The sequence below is a fragment of the Desmodus rotundus genome, chromosome 10 (genome assembly GCF_022682495.2).
Source record: "Desmodus rotundus isolate HL8 chromosome 10, HLdesRot8A.1, whole genome shotgun sequence".
NCBI classification, from domain to species: domain Eukaryota; kingdom Metazoa; phylum Chordata; class Mammalia; order Chiroptera; family Phyllostomidae; genus Desmodus; species Desmodus rotundus.
The window spans coordinates 1,956,773-1,970,782 of record NC_071396.1 but is presented as its reverse complement, the minus strand read 5'-3'; the positions used below and the strand labels follow the sequence as shown (position 1 = coordinate 1,970,782).

At 45.9% G+C, this 14,010-nt stretch overlaps 1 protein-coding gene across 4 annotated transcripts in view; it reads left to right on the top strand.

Moving 5' to 3' along the window:
* Positions 1 to 13,366, top strand: part of PTPRC (protein tyrosine phosphatase receptor type C) — an 85,778-nt gene extending 72,412 nt beyond the window's left edge. Inside the window, exons 27-34 of one of the 4 annotated variants that reach the window (XM_053913014.2) lie at positions 962 to 1,111; positions 3,878 to 3,968; positions 5,188 to 5,321; positions 6,345 to 6,479; positions 8,002 to 8,124; positions 8,335 to 8,513; positions 10,028 to 10,163; positions 11,522 to 13,366. In XM_053913014.2, the coding sequence (XP_053768989.1) occupies positions 962 to 1,111; positions 3,878 to 3,968; positions 5,188 to 5,321; positions 6,345 to 6,479; positions 8,002 to 8,124; positions 8,335 to 8,513; positions 10,028 to 10,163; positions 11,522 to 11,797 (1,224 nt within the window). In that variant the 3' untranslated portion in view covers positions 11,798 to 13,366. The remainder of the gene's footprint in view (positions 1 to 961; positions 1,112 to 3,877; positions 3,969 to 5,187; positions 5,322 to 6,344; positions 6,480 to 8,001; positions 8,125 to 8,334; positions 8,514 to 10,027; positions 10,164 to 11,521) is intronic. The other 3 variants (XM_053913015.2, XM_053913016.2, XM_024576138.4) reach the window with 3 other exon arrangements.
* The last annotated feature ends 644 nt before the right edge of the window (positions 13,367 to 14,010 follow it).

The window sequence follows — 14,010 nt, the reverse complement described above, 5'->3', positions numbered from 1 at the left end:
TGTTCCCTGCACTCCCCGGCATTAGGGTAGCAAGGAAATTGACACTGACATGTCTATCAGTTGAGAAATGGACAAGCAAAATGCGGTCACGTGGTCTCTTTGGGAAAGGGCCATGCCGACCTTGAAAGGAGCAGCCTAGGTCTACGTCCATCATGGGGTAAGAGCTCCGATGAAAACAGAGTGAATCGAGTCACCAGCGAAACAGTGGGATGCGACTTACGTAATTTTTAAGAAAACACACAAAAATGTACAATGCTCATGGATACATAGCTACTACTGTAGAAGTATAAAAGCTGATTGTTCACCGGAGGGGAAAAAGAAATTGTTTCATGTGGGAAAATATATAGAATTGAAGGGTATAGTCAAACTCAGGGAACCAGAGTGGGCAAAATAGGCTCAAACTTGTTCAGAAATGTGTCTTATATTTTAAAATAGTGGATTTAAATATGATAAACAGTTTGGAGTTTCTGGGTTTGGCATGTTGCATTTTTTCAAAAAATAAATTTCTCTCTTAAAAAGTTCTAGAAAACTCTTCTAAAAATGTGTTCTATGGAATATAAACTTCTTATTTCTCAGATAAGTGAAGTTTACTAGTGTTCTAGGTTAGTGATTTCACTTACTGACTCCATAGTAGTCACCGAGGGATGTAACAGATACATTTTTTTTTTTTAATTTTTAGGAACAAGGTGAAAGTTAGGCGCTACCCGGTAGATATCTCATCTACTTAGCAAGCTTTTTTTTTTTTTTTTCTGGAAAAAACGTCAGAGATGAAACTTGCTCACATACCTAAGAACAATGAGAACCAACTCTCAGAATCTTTAAACATTAGCGAGAACTTTTTTCTTTTGCATATGTGGTCCCCATAGGAGCAAAATTATGGGACTATGTAATTTATTTAAACGTGACTTCTAAGACACGTTAAGCTCTCCATTAATCATCTGTTCTTTCCCTGAAATCGCAGGCTCAGTACATCCTGATCCATCAGGCCTTGGTGGAGTACAATCAGTTCGGAGAGACGGAGGTGAGCCTGTCCGAGCTACATCCGTACCTGTCCAACATAAAGAAGCGGGACCCTCCCAGCGAGCCTTCTCCGCTCGAGGCAGAGTTCCAGGTACCCACAGCGATAACGACGATGGTAGCCCTTACAGACACCGTTCCCCACGTGCTGTTTCCTGGGGCTGTGGGAATCACACAGCTATGTTGTAGGCTTGCTTACACGTAGAAATCTGATTCAACGGCCAAGGCTTTTGACCGTTCCTCGTTAAGCGGGTATGAGATGAAGGTTAAAAGTAACAGCAGAGAGCCACCACACTGGTCTGCCAAAGGCAATGTAGCATCCCGCCCTAAAAACGCATCTGGTTCTGGTTTGTAAAGGAAGTCATTAGAGGGGTTTACGACTCTTTAGGAAGTGGGGCTGGCTGGAGCTGGAGACGGGAACTGAGGGAGAAAGACGGGTGTCGCGCCCCATTTATGGGGCGATCACTCTAAAAGCCACCGCAAGACACAATTCGCTGCGGCTCCAGAGTGCGGGCATGGTAATCTCCGAGTGGCTCACTTCTCAGAAAACATGTTTTGGAACTTTTCCCCTTCACCTATGATTTCCAGTTTCCTGAACTCTTCTGGAAGTGACCCAGTGGGTCCGTTCAGAGAGTCTCACCCACCAGGAACGTGCTTTTAATCAGATGCAGAGTCGCTGAATGTTGCGGCTCAGAGGGGGGCTGTGGGTGGGGAGCACTGTGATCTCGCCATGCGCCCCCTGTGGGCCTGCCCTACAGGGAAGGAGAGGACAAGGCAGGCTTCCCCTCGGGGGTCTCCGTGTGGACTTCCTGCTCTTGTAACTGATAAACCAACCCCATTCAACACCCTAACCCTTCTAAACAGCATATGCACACACACTGTTTGGAATAGCTTAGGGATTTAATTTAAACACTCATACATAAAGTCACTAAAAGCAAGAGAGAGTCCTTTCTCTGAGCAAATAGGATTGAATCTGTGCTCTGCACCCAGGGCCATTCTAGAGTCAAGGCTATGTGAGGGTGGGCACGGGAGCCGGCGAGGCCCGAGCCAGCTAGTGACCGTCTCTCGATGGGAGTGGTGGAGCCATCCCATCTGGGCACCAGAGATGACAGAAGTTAACAGCAGAGATGTAGGTCAGCTGTTAAGTTTGGTGACGGGACGTTGAGGCCGTTCTTATCTAACTGCTTTTTCTTTCTCAAGAAAATAGGGAGCAAGGCCGTCAGTTGGGAGTCTAGGGGGACCGGAGCCAGCAGACCACAGAAGGGCTCGCGCCTGAGGGAGGGGAGGGTATAAGTGTTCACGTCGCAGTAGAAAAGCGGTCTCGCTAGGCAGAGGGAGTGGGGTGCCAGAAGGTTTTGTTGGGTCATTTGAGATTCAGGGTCACGGATTTAAGGAGAGGTCAGTCGGCAGTTCTGCTTTTCCCACAGCAGCACTGAGCTCTCAGGGACAGGGGCTGTGTACACAGAAAGTGGGGTTGACTCCATCAGGGATTTTTAAGTGAGTATTTGACAGTCGGGAGACAAAGGAGTGGAGGGTGTTTGCAAACGAATGATAGCCGGTGGGTGATAAAGAGCGACTGGCCGCAGAAGGACACGAGGCACACAGAGAACGTAGCCAGGACAATTTCAGATTTGTAGGTTGAAGACAGTAGAATAGAGGGAAGAATAGAGGTGATTTTCAATAACAGCGATGGTTGAAACCATCGTTTTCAAGGTGACGCGATGTCTGCAGAAAAACCTGCCACGGTAGAATGGAGAAAATGCATGGCTGCAGAATGGAGGGGCCGGCCGTTGGAGTGAGGAAGCTCAGGCGTGAAGGCTGGAGGGCTGGGTCGAGCATCCTTGTGCATGTTGAATGACCAGGAGGAGAGGGCACGCAGTTACCCAAGGGTAATGCTAAGTGAGGTGGCGCGCTCAGAAATCAGGGCCTGACCGTCCAACTGGAGGCACAGAAGTAGCAGGGTGGTGGGAAAGTCACAGTTGGGCTTTTGAAGGAGACGTGAGTAGAAATGGTTCTCAAGTAGGGGCGGGAAGCACACAGCACGCACACTTTTTCTCCAAGCTGTGGGTAACTGGGGCAGGAGGGGGCACATCAGCTTTTTTAAAAAGCTACTATGTTCTTAGTGGCGTCTTCACGGGACACCCAGCTTTCACGTGGTGCCCTGCCCCCAACACACCGAAAAATAAATACAGATACTGAGGCGAAGGCAGATAGGAGCACTGGCTGGTGGCCGCTGCCTGCCCACGATGGCAGGGTGTGGATCGCATGAGAGACGGGCTCCACTCGTGTTGACTGCCGTCCCATGAGAGAGGACAGTGGGCTGGACCCCACAGAAAGAGAGAAAAGCAGTAGGGCCGAGAGCGGCACCGGTGGGAAGGGTGGGCTTGCTGATGGTTGGCCACTTGGAGTAGAGGGACAGCAGTCTGGGAAGGAGGGAATGAATGAAGTGCCGACTCTTCGGAGTGAGCCCCGTGTTCTGTGAATGCTCCCTCCGGGGCGTGTGCTTCCGACCATTTAAAACCCTTTCCCTTCGCTTTTTGCCACATGGGCGATAGTCGGCATCGGTGGGGTGCATGCACCACACCAAAGAGCAAACCATACCCAGAGCCTGTAAGGCAGAAGCATGTTCTGTTTCATAATGGTGTGTATTTAGTTCAAACGTACCGTGTCAAACATACTAAATGCCAGAGCCACTAAAAGAGAAAACTCAGAGGCAAACTTCAAAATTGTGAGCCCCAGGGAACGTATGTACACTTCATAAGACGTGATGAGAAATGTCTCTTTAGGGCCCCACAACAGAGTTCCAAACCAATACGTACACGTGTGAAGGCGTCTCCCACTCTCTTTGGTCTCCCCCCAGAGACTCCCTACGTACAGGGGCTGGAGGACACAGCACACTGGGAACCAAGAAGAAAATAAAAGCAAAAACAGGAGCTCTTCCGTCATTCCATGTACGTAGTTGATTTTCTTTTATTGTGGTTGTGTCCGCTAAACTGAAGCTCTTTGGGACTTAACAGAAGACACAGATGATCTTGAAGCAAGTTTTTGACATTGGGTTGGCAGTCGAGAGCAGTGGATGGGCTACTTAAAACTAGGTTAAAGCAAATGCTTCGACCCCCAAACATTCATTTGGGAGGATAGGCCATCCTCAGTGTTTTCTTTCTACCAATTATTTCAGAAAAGGGTCGTCAGAGAGGAGTCCCCTCTGGAGCTGGGGGAGAATGGAGCCAAGTCCTCTCCACCGGTCTCTCTCGGCTTCGCTGGGTTCTAGTTGCCCCTCCGGGGCCGTACACAGGGCTACACGCTTCTGTTCCCTTTAGGGCTTCTCGTTCTCCCTCCTTATCTCAGGGAGGTTGGAAGTGGGTGACAAGGACTCTGTTACCTGCCCATCATTCAGTTTCACAGATCAAAATACACACAGTTTTCAAGACTTGCATTCTGCCATGGAAGCAGACCGAGAGAACCACATCCAGGGCGGCTGTGATTAGATTCAGATGTGTGCCCTAAAGTTCGCCCGAAGGGAACATAACCCCGGCTAATAAACTAGGCAACCGGACAAATCCGACCAGTGCATGTCGACCGAGTTCATTTCTGGGGAATTCTTATGAACGTAGTTTAAACTATGAAACTGACAGTGAAGTAGCTAATGAGGTCATTTGGTCAGGGTATTTTTTAAATTGAGATACCGAGGGATTATGGACTAAATTTTTTAATTAAATAATAATTCATTGGAGATACTGATTTCATTAAGATGTTACTTAAAAGTTAATAGAACACAATAGGAAAATAAGTTCTCACCTCAGCGATGTATTTTATTAACATATATATTTTTTTAATGTATATCAAGCAGAATGCTAATCATCCATGGAAAACTGAAGTGTAGGTATCAAAGACTGAATACTCACATGGAAAGTTATGACATCAATGTGTGTTCAATACTGAGTTCTGTCCCATGTGTGTTTCCTGGAACCCTTCCGGGCCCTTTTTCAGAGACTTCTCCCTTTCGATCAGTTACCCTGCAAGCACTGAGTTTTACCTAGGACCTCATGCCCTGTCAATCCGTGCATTCGCGTAACGTCACCTCTAAATTACTTCCTGAGTCCCACGTGAGGATGGGCAGAGGGGTTGCCATGTTGGACGGGGGGCTCACTGCTGCCCTACTCCGTGCAGACGACTTCAACAGAGTGCAGCTGAAGCACGAGCTGGACTTCAGCAAGGAGAGCGAGCAGGACTCAGACGAGTCTTCGGAGGACGACAGCGACACCGATGAGAGCAGCAGATACATCAACGCCTCTTTCGTGATGGTGGGTGTGCGTCCCAGTCCCCGGACCCCAGGTCCCCCCTGCAAACCGCCCCTGGGGCCGTCTCGGCCATTCTTTAGTGATTTCACAACAGAATGATGAGCGTGGCTGTGACTGTGTGTTGAGGGACATGAAAGTTTCAATTCTTTTTTCTTCTTTAAAGTGTATTCTTTTTATTGAATTTATTGGGGTGACATGGGTTAATACAATTATATAGGTTTCAGGCTTTAATGCTGTGCTTTAATTGGAAGACAAAGATATTTAAATTAAACCTCGTGAGTTACTATGAAATAAGACAAATACTATTTGTGCTATCTAGGAGAAATTCAACTATAATCATTAATTTGAAAAATAACATTTGAGCAAATACAAGTGTTTGAAAATGTTTATATCTACTCACATACCCAAGTTGTAAGCAAATCCAAATTTGCACATTTGTACATTTAAAAACGTTTAGTTCAGGTTATCTGCGCTATTAGGCGAGTCTGTGCCACGAACCCTTGTTTTTCAGTGGACTGAAAATTCGCACAAGAAACCTCCACTCACTCAGTAAACACTTCTTACATATATGCTAGGCGTGTACTTAGTTGGCCTTGTTTCCTATCCAAATTCCCTAAAACAGACGTTCACAAAATATTAAGGTAATAAGGAGCTGTCATACGAACGTAGAGACAGCAATAAAGTGGACGCATAATGAAGATAATTTGAAAAGCTAATGCAAATTCCTTTTACAATCCTATTAACCTTTTTAGGAAAAAGAGACATTTTTGGAAGGGAGAACGTGGTAGTTCTGTAAGACGTGTTCTCAAGGTGCCTTTACAGTGTCAGTGAAGTATGATCACTAACTAGATAAGCATTTTCCACCCAGCTATCACGCTGTTTCTCGGGCCTCAGGGTCTCGGTGTTTCCATGGAACAGCATCGCTGTCGATGATGTTGAGTGCCTGCATTCCCAAACGGTGTTTTCGGCACCCACCGCTCTCGGCAGGCAGCGGTGGTAACAGAGACCCGCTTTTTGTTTTTAAAGAGCTACTGGAAACCGGAAGTGATGATCGCTGCCCAAGGGCCGCTCAAGGAGACCACCGGGGACTTCTGGCATATGGTCCTCCAAAGAAAAGTCAAGGTTATTGTGATGCTGACAGACCTGAAGAATGGAGACCAGGTGTGCACTTTTAATAATCTTTTATTTTCCCCTTTCTGTCATCAAATACCATTCTCCACCTGTGGGTAATGTACTTAATTGCTCTACCCAAGTCCCGTTGCCACCCCCTCCCCTGTTGTACAAGTTCACCTGTTCGTTGGGACAGTCCCCCATCCATGAGGTGGCTCCCAGCATCTGTGTCTGGGTTCAGAGTCTCCAGTCCTGCCCGCCACTCCCAGAGCGTCTAAGGAGGGCCCACCCAGGGTCACCTTGCTAAAATGACCAGCGACAGCCCCGTTCTCCTTATTTTCTTCAACACAAAAACCAAACTCCTCAGTCTACGGCTTAAGACCCTCGATGATCTGGCCCACGTCCAGCTTTCCACTTTCCTCCTGTGTTTTCGTTTTCCATACTCCACCCCGCCCCACACACAAGCAGGTTTACCAACAGAATCTTCACACTCTGCTTGCATTTTCGTCCCCAGTCCTGACTGACTGGCTGACACCCTGTGTCTCCTACTGTCCCCTGTCTCCCCAGTTTGGCCTTACTCTGCGGGCAAGGCAGACGTCTGAATCCTGCCTTCTTGGTGTGCGCATTGCATTTCTTGGCGTAAACTTCTACAGTTGGAGGTGAATCTAAGATCTGACTTGATGGTCTGCTCGATGCCTGTGATGTGCACTTGATTTTCTCCCTCGTCCCACGTCACCCAAATTTCCCCGACTGTTTGGCACCGCGCACTTAATCTGACACACACGTTGAAGCTTATTTAATGAATAGCCTCATAAGCACGTGATTATACTGTATGCCTTCCCTTTCTCTCTTTTTTTCCTGGTCCCCTACCCTGGACATAAAAAGTTCTCTTTTATCTTTATGTTTTTTTTCTGTTTTTCAAAAAGAGATGCATGTTTATATTTGCAGTCATCTCCTCCTTCATCTCAGTTGTAAACGCTGGGAAATGGGATGGGGGTGCAGGCAGGAATGCCTGTTGTACTCGGCAGCTGTGCCCGGAAGCTGATGGAGACCCGTCTGCAGAGAGGACACACCTTTGGGCTTCACCTGCTCTTCCGTCTGACCCTTTAGATAGACGCTCAGTCAACTTCTAGGGGGCCGCCTGTGGGGCTGGCCCCCCAGCTACAGAGACGGGGCTGCAAAGATGCAGAACTTTCCTCAAGGGGCCACGGGAGGGGCAGTGAGACCTAAGCTATTGCAGGGCCTCGGCCTACAGCCGCTCGGCCTATGAACTGTGGAGAGGCCACAACAGGGTGTGGATGGGAGGAAGGAATCTCGAAGGGCCTCCACAGAAGTGACAGGGCCGATCCCATGGTGTCCTGGCCACGTTGGTCATTCCCAGGTTCCCTTGATCTGCACAAGGAACCTCCAGAGGTGTTGAATGGATGTCCTCAGACTTAAACCAGATGCTAGAGTTTTACAGGCAGCCTGCACTTTTGGAACACAGTTAGCAATTTTAATTTACCAGAACGGAGGGGGCAGGAGCAGAGAACACTCGTGCGGATGCGGTTGCATGCTGTTCTCTCTCATCCAGGAGGCCTGTGCGCAGTACTGGGGAGAAGGCAAGCAAACGCACGGAGACGTAGAAGTCACCCTGAAAGACACCGCCCAGTCTTCAGCTTACACCCTCCGCATATTCGAGCTGAGACACTCCAAGGTACAGGAACAGTTTCCAGGGCGTAAACACTCTGGTGTAAAAATCGACATAAGTTACTCCGTGAAAGCAAAGCAGCTACCTATAGAATGTTTTCAGAATGAAATGGTTAAATGATTTAAGCCCAAGTAACTGGGAAGAAAACGTGACTGTCCGGGTATCCGCTGGGCGGACGCTCACCTGAGCCCGTGTTCCCTTATCTTGCGGTTGCAGCGGAAAGAGCCCCAGACCGTGTACCAGTACCAGTTCCGACACTGGAGAGCGGCAGAGCTCCCGGCAGAACCCAAGGAGCTAGTGTCCATGATCCAGGCTCTGAAGCAGAAGCTTCTCACAAGGGGCCCCACTGACGGGCACAGGCACCACAAGAACGTGCCTCTGCTGGTGCACTGCAGGTGGGTGGGCCTGGATAGATGCGCTCCGAAAAGCATCGTCCACTCGGCTTCCTGTTCCTTCTACTCATCTCCATGCGCAAGGCGTGCGGCCCGAGGAAGAGCCTCCGAGGGAGTCAGCGACTCTCTCTGTTAGGCCCGGCCGTGTAACTGTTACAGAAATGTTTATAATAGCTGTGATTAGATCGTGGCGTAGTGATTTTAGGCTGTGACTTCCTTAGTTCCAGTGGCATGTCACCTTTGAGTCCCTAGTGCCTACCTAACATTGACTCTGGAATGTCGTACGTCCTGGACAAATTAATGGCTGAGTGGAAGAATGTATGAACAGACAGACAGACGGATATGATGTTTGATTTATACTTATATACATCAGTCCACTTGGTAGGTATTAACAGAATCCAGAGGACTGAAGGTTTTGTCTTCAACGAACATAGGCTCAGTATTAACTGAAATCTTAATTCTTAGTGACTTTGATTTGAAAGCTACCAGTTGATTTTCTAACCTGACCCATGAGGCAAAGGTTTTAACAATAAATGATTCTTCCCTTTATTAATGAGTTATGCAGACCCTTGACTTCCATCTGTAATAGATGTGTACATACCCACCTTCAATAAGAGATTTTGGAAGGAGGAGGCATACTAGAAAACATTTCCATAAAAATAGCACAGTAAATGAGAAATGTAGATCCAGTGAGGTGCTTTCAGACTTTTTCAGAAAGCCTCCTTATTATGACTAGAATCGCATAGTCTAGAATTGAGCCCTTAGAGACACCTTTTGGCATTTATTTGAGTTTTCCAAGGTGACATGGATGTGGAGGGAAAGCCGAAGGAGCGGCGTTCAGAGTTTGAAAGAGTGTTTGTCTCAGGATATGGCTGAACACCAGTGATATGCTCCCGAGTTACGTGCAATAATAAATAAACTTTTTTTGCCAGTAATAAATTCTTTAAATGAGATCTTGAGAATAATGTAACATACCTCACAGGTGAGCAAATCATTCCATTGCCCCCTTTTTAATGAATCAGCCCACCAGATGCATTTTTCTGTGGATGCAGAAGGGTAAACATCTGTGAAAAGCAGTGGGAAGGCAGAGAGAGAAGGAGAAGGCACAGGGCCCGGTCACTGACAAAATGCCAGTTCTAGTACTTCTGGCTGCATCAGTGTCTGGCCGTGACTACGTTCCCGAAATCTTGGCATCCTCACCCATCAAACTGGCACCATCCTATTCGTCCCGACAACTTCCGATGTAAATAACAATGCACAATAATCTGAAAAGCACTGAACAGAACGGAAGTATATTTTTCAGCCTAAGACAAATATGTTTTGAACTATAGGATTATTATATTATCCACCCAAATGTACTTAGCATAAATATTTGGTTCTTAAGAGATTAGAATAAAATAACACAATAAGCATGTCCTGAAGAATATATTCTGTCTCCTTTTCAATTTTTAGTCTACTATCATTTTCTTTCTATAAACGGTGGAATTATTTTTAAATGCCTCTTCTCCCTTTTATAGAGATGGATCTCAGCAAACAGGAATATTTTGCGCTTTGTTAAATCTCTTGGAAAGTGCAGAAACGGAAGATGTGATAGATGTTTTCCAAGTGGTGAAATCTCTCCGCAAAGCCAGGCCAGGAATGGTGCCTACATTTGTAAGTCTATCTCACCTTCGCTTGTAACGTGTTTTGTATTGTTATTTGGACAATTTCTTCTTCTCTCCTCCTCTTCTATTTTATCTCCCATTTTTGCATGCTGATTCACATTGAATTATTGTCAATATAAGAGACCTAACTGGAGTTCACCAACAACTTGTCGTGACTGAGCAGGAAGGCCACTTATTTAAATGCTCGTGAATCTCACCCCCACTCCCCTCTTTCTAAAAAAATTTATTTATTTTTAGAGGGAGGGCAAAGGAGAGAGAAGGAGAGAATCATCAATGTATGGTTGCCTCTGTGCACCCCCTACTGGGAACCTGGCCCGCAACCCAGGCATTTGCCCTGACCGGGAATCGAACCGGCCACCCTTGGGTTTGTAGGCCCGTGCTCAATCCACTGAGCCACACCAGCCAGGGCTCCCTCCTCTAATCTTGTATCAGTTTGTGAGTTTCCAGAAGAACAGCAGCAAGGAACCAGACCTCTCCGGGCCCAGGCTTGGACCTGGCCTAACCTGTCTTCCTCTACATTGAATTTCCTAGACAAGTCACCAAGGCCAACTCAGTGCGAGGGGCGGGGAAATGGACTCTGTTCCTCTTGTCAAGAGGGACGGCCTGCTCAGTCACACGGCACAGAGATGTGGGGATAGAGAGGGTGGTCTGTGCAGCATTTTTCTTCAGCCTACATGTACCCTCCTCTATAAGTGGTTGTAACCATCGATGATAAATAGTCTGGGAATTAATTCATAACTGCTCATTAATTAATTAGCAGACTTACCTGCTCCTGCAAATGCATGCAGCATTTAATTATTTGACACTGAGCTTGCGTGTGCTGACTGTTAGAGTGTATTGAGGGCCTACTATGTGCTCCTGCCATTAAGAGACTCCCTGTTCAGTGTAGAGAAAAGGCAGATACTTGTTCAACAATGTGGCGAGTGAAATGACAGAGAAATGATAAGAAGAACCTGAATGAGGCCACAGTTTAACCTCTGGGCATCAGGGTGGGCTTCCTGAAGGAGGGGACTCTAATGCTAGGTCATGTGTAGGTGCTAGCCAAGAGATTAGGTGCAAAACTTGTCATCCTGGGCCAATTCGTGTCATGGCTGTAAGTGTGGGAGTGAGACTGTGTGGCCCGTCTGATGAGGCCACCGGGTACAGTTTGAAGAGTCCCCTGCAGCCCGCCCTTTCCAACTGTTGGGACAGGAAGCTGGTTCACGTGTTCTTTGTGTGAAAATGTAGAAGACCAGGTTTCTGTTACACAGGGCTTCCGTGAGTGCCCAGTTCGTTCCCGCTCCTTCTCATTGGCTGTGAAACCCCAGGAGCATCCCCCACCAAATTCTCGCCTCTCTCCTTCACTAGGAGCAGTACCAGTTCCTGTATGACGTCATCGCCAGCACCTACCCTGCCCAGACCAGGCAAGTGAAGAGGAACATTGATCAAGGAGATAAAATTGAATTTGACAACGAAGTGGACCAAACCAAACAGCAGGCTAATTCCGTGTGTGCACTCGGCACCCCAGAGAAGGCCCAGGAAGGAGGCAAAGAGGAGGGAGGTCCCAAACCCGCCAGTGGCTCTGAGGAGCCAGAACATTCTGCCAACGGCCCTGCGAGTCCAGCCATGACCCAGAGTACATAGGAACGGCCGTGGTGGGAGGAGCTCAGAACCTCCTATTAAGTGTTATTTCTATTTTTCTACAAGTAGGGGGCAGCATAGAGATGCAGTGGATTAACCATGTGATGTGGACCAAATTTTCGGGCAAGCTTCTATTTTTTTTTTTTTTTTTACTTTGGAAAATATTTAAGACCGTTTTGTACAGTGTCCTGCTCATTTAAAAAGTTTGCCTATCACTCAGCAAAAGTAACTTCTTTGTAACCTTTGCATGGGGGTTGGGTGTGCATGTGAGAGAGAGGGGGTGCGGACTTCAAGTGCATCTAAGAGCTCTTGAAAAACTTTGCCTTTTCGTTTGGGTTTTTTTTTTTTTTTAAGATGAAGAACAAGGAAATATTTTTTCTGGAAGCACGTGCTTAAAGCATCTATTTTCTGAAATCACAAATTGCGTGTGGGCTGTGGAGGACGGCCGTGCCTGTTTCTGGAACCAACTCCAGGGGTCCTCCCTGTTCTACCAACACCCGTCTCAGCAGGTTCTGTTTTACTGTTAACAGCCATGAAGTAGCAAGTGTGTGCGCAGCTCCTACAAGAAAGCCAACCAAATTAACGTTTAGAAACCTTATATTCCATATGCTAGCATTTAGTGCAGTCTCTTTTCAAGCTTATTTAATCTAATTTAAAGTTTTCAAGCAAGCCTATCTTGGTATCTTTCCATGGTGTTTACATTTTGCACAGAGAGTTATTCTTTGTATGATATGTGACATTCAGTGCTTGATACTTTTGACCCAAAATTATATGTTTGTTAGGGTTGAATTTAAATAAACATCTTTAAACAAAGACAGTCTATATTAAATCCATAGAATAAAAATAGAATCGTGCAAATGTATTTGTGCTAAATATTTACATATGAAACTTAATACAGCTATTTTCATGGAATAAAACATTGATTGAGACACAAGATTTTGTATATGTGTATTTTCCACGTGAAAGGTTCTCTGAAGTGCTTTCGCTTTCAATATTTCAAATGCTTAGACCACTTTTCCCAGGAATTGATACCAATAATCATGATAAAACTTAACTACTATCTTCTCTTGTCTATAAAAGTGTGTTGCGTGTTCATAATGAACTCTGTGAGTACACAATACAGTATAGATTATGCAATTAACATTTATAGAACAATTGTACAGGTCTCAATTTTAAAGAAACATAGTTTCATAATTGTTTAGGTTCTGGGAAAACTTCAAGGACAATGTTATTTTTCAAAAGAATAAAGAAAACTTGTATTGAATCGTGCATTAGCTTATACATTAGTCACACTGCTCTTAGGTGGGTTTGGTTTTCTCCATCTTCGCTCTCCTGATTTTATTAATCTTAGGAAAAATTTGTATTATAGTTGACACGGTCTTATATTTGGTTCCTGACCGATTTTAAATGTCTTAACCATATATCACCAATTGCTTGTCATCCAACTCACGTTCATCTGGAGTTTGTCTTTCTAATTTTTTATTATATATACAAAATTAGCAATTATTCCTTACATTGTGGTTTAGTACCCTGTGAACATAAACTTTGGAATGAAGCAAGTTTCTAACTTGGAGTGTTTACTCGCTATCTCTTTCCTAACTAAGAAGGTGGGGGTTGGGAATCATCAATTACGAGCTTAACACCAGAGAGAATAAGTTTTTATGTGTCTCGTTAGTTGTTCAAACTCTTGTGCCTCAGTTTCTCCAACTGGAACGTGACCAGCTGCCATTCACTGGGTAGCGTGGTGAAAATGTATAGTTAGTTCTCATGTTCAGCAAACTAGAGGTGTGTGTGTCTCTTCCACCTGTGAGCTGCTTGAAGATACAAAATGTAAAAGTTCTAAATGTCAATCTGCACGTGTTCAGAGGATTTCAGCTGCAAGTGATTTCTGCCACGTGGGGGGGTCGTGTGTTCCAACTGCGGATTTCCCACTGGAGTCTGTCTTTCCCAGAAGACACGAAGGATACAGTAAATACACAGCCGTGGTGATTTCTCTTCATGTGGAAGCGGGCTGGGAGAATGTTTCTTTTCTGCGTAGAAGTTGTGGTCGAGGGAGGAACAGTGGTGGGCCTGTTACCTCTGGGCAAATATGTATTAATCAGAACCAGTCAATATTAATCAATGGGGCCCATGGCACTAGGTTGTGGGGTTACGTGCCTATGACCTTCACCTTCAAAAAGAAAACAATATGTAAACCACAGACCCATGTCTATTAC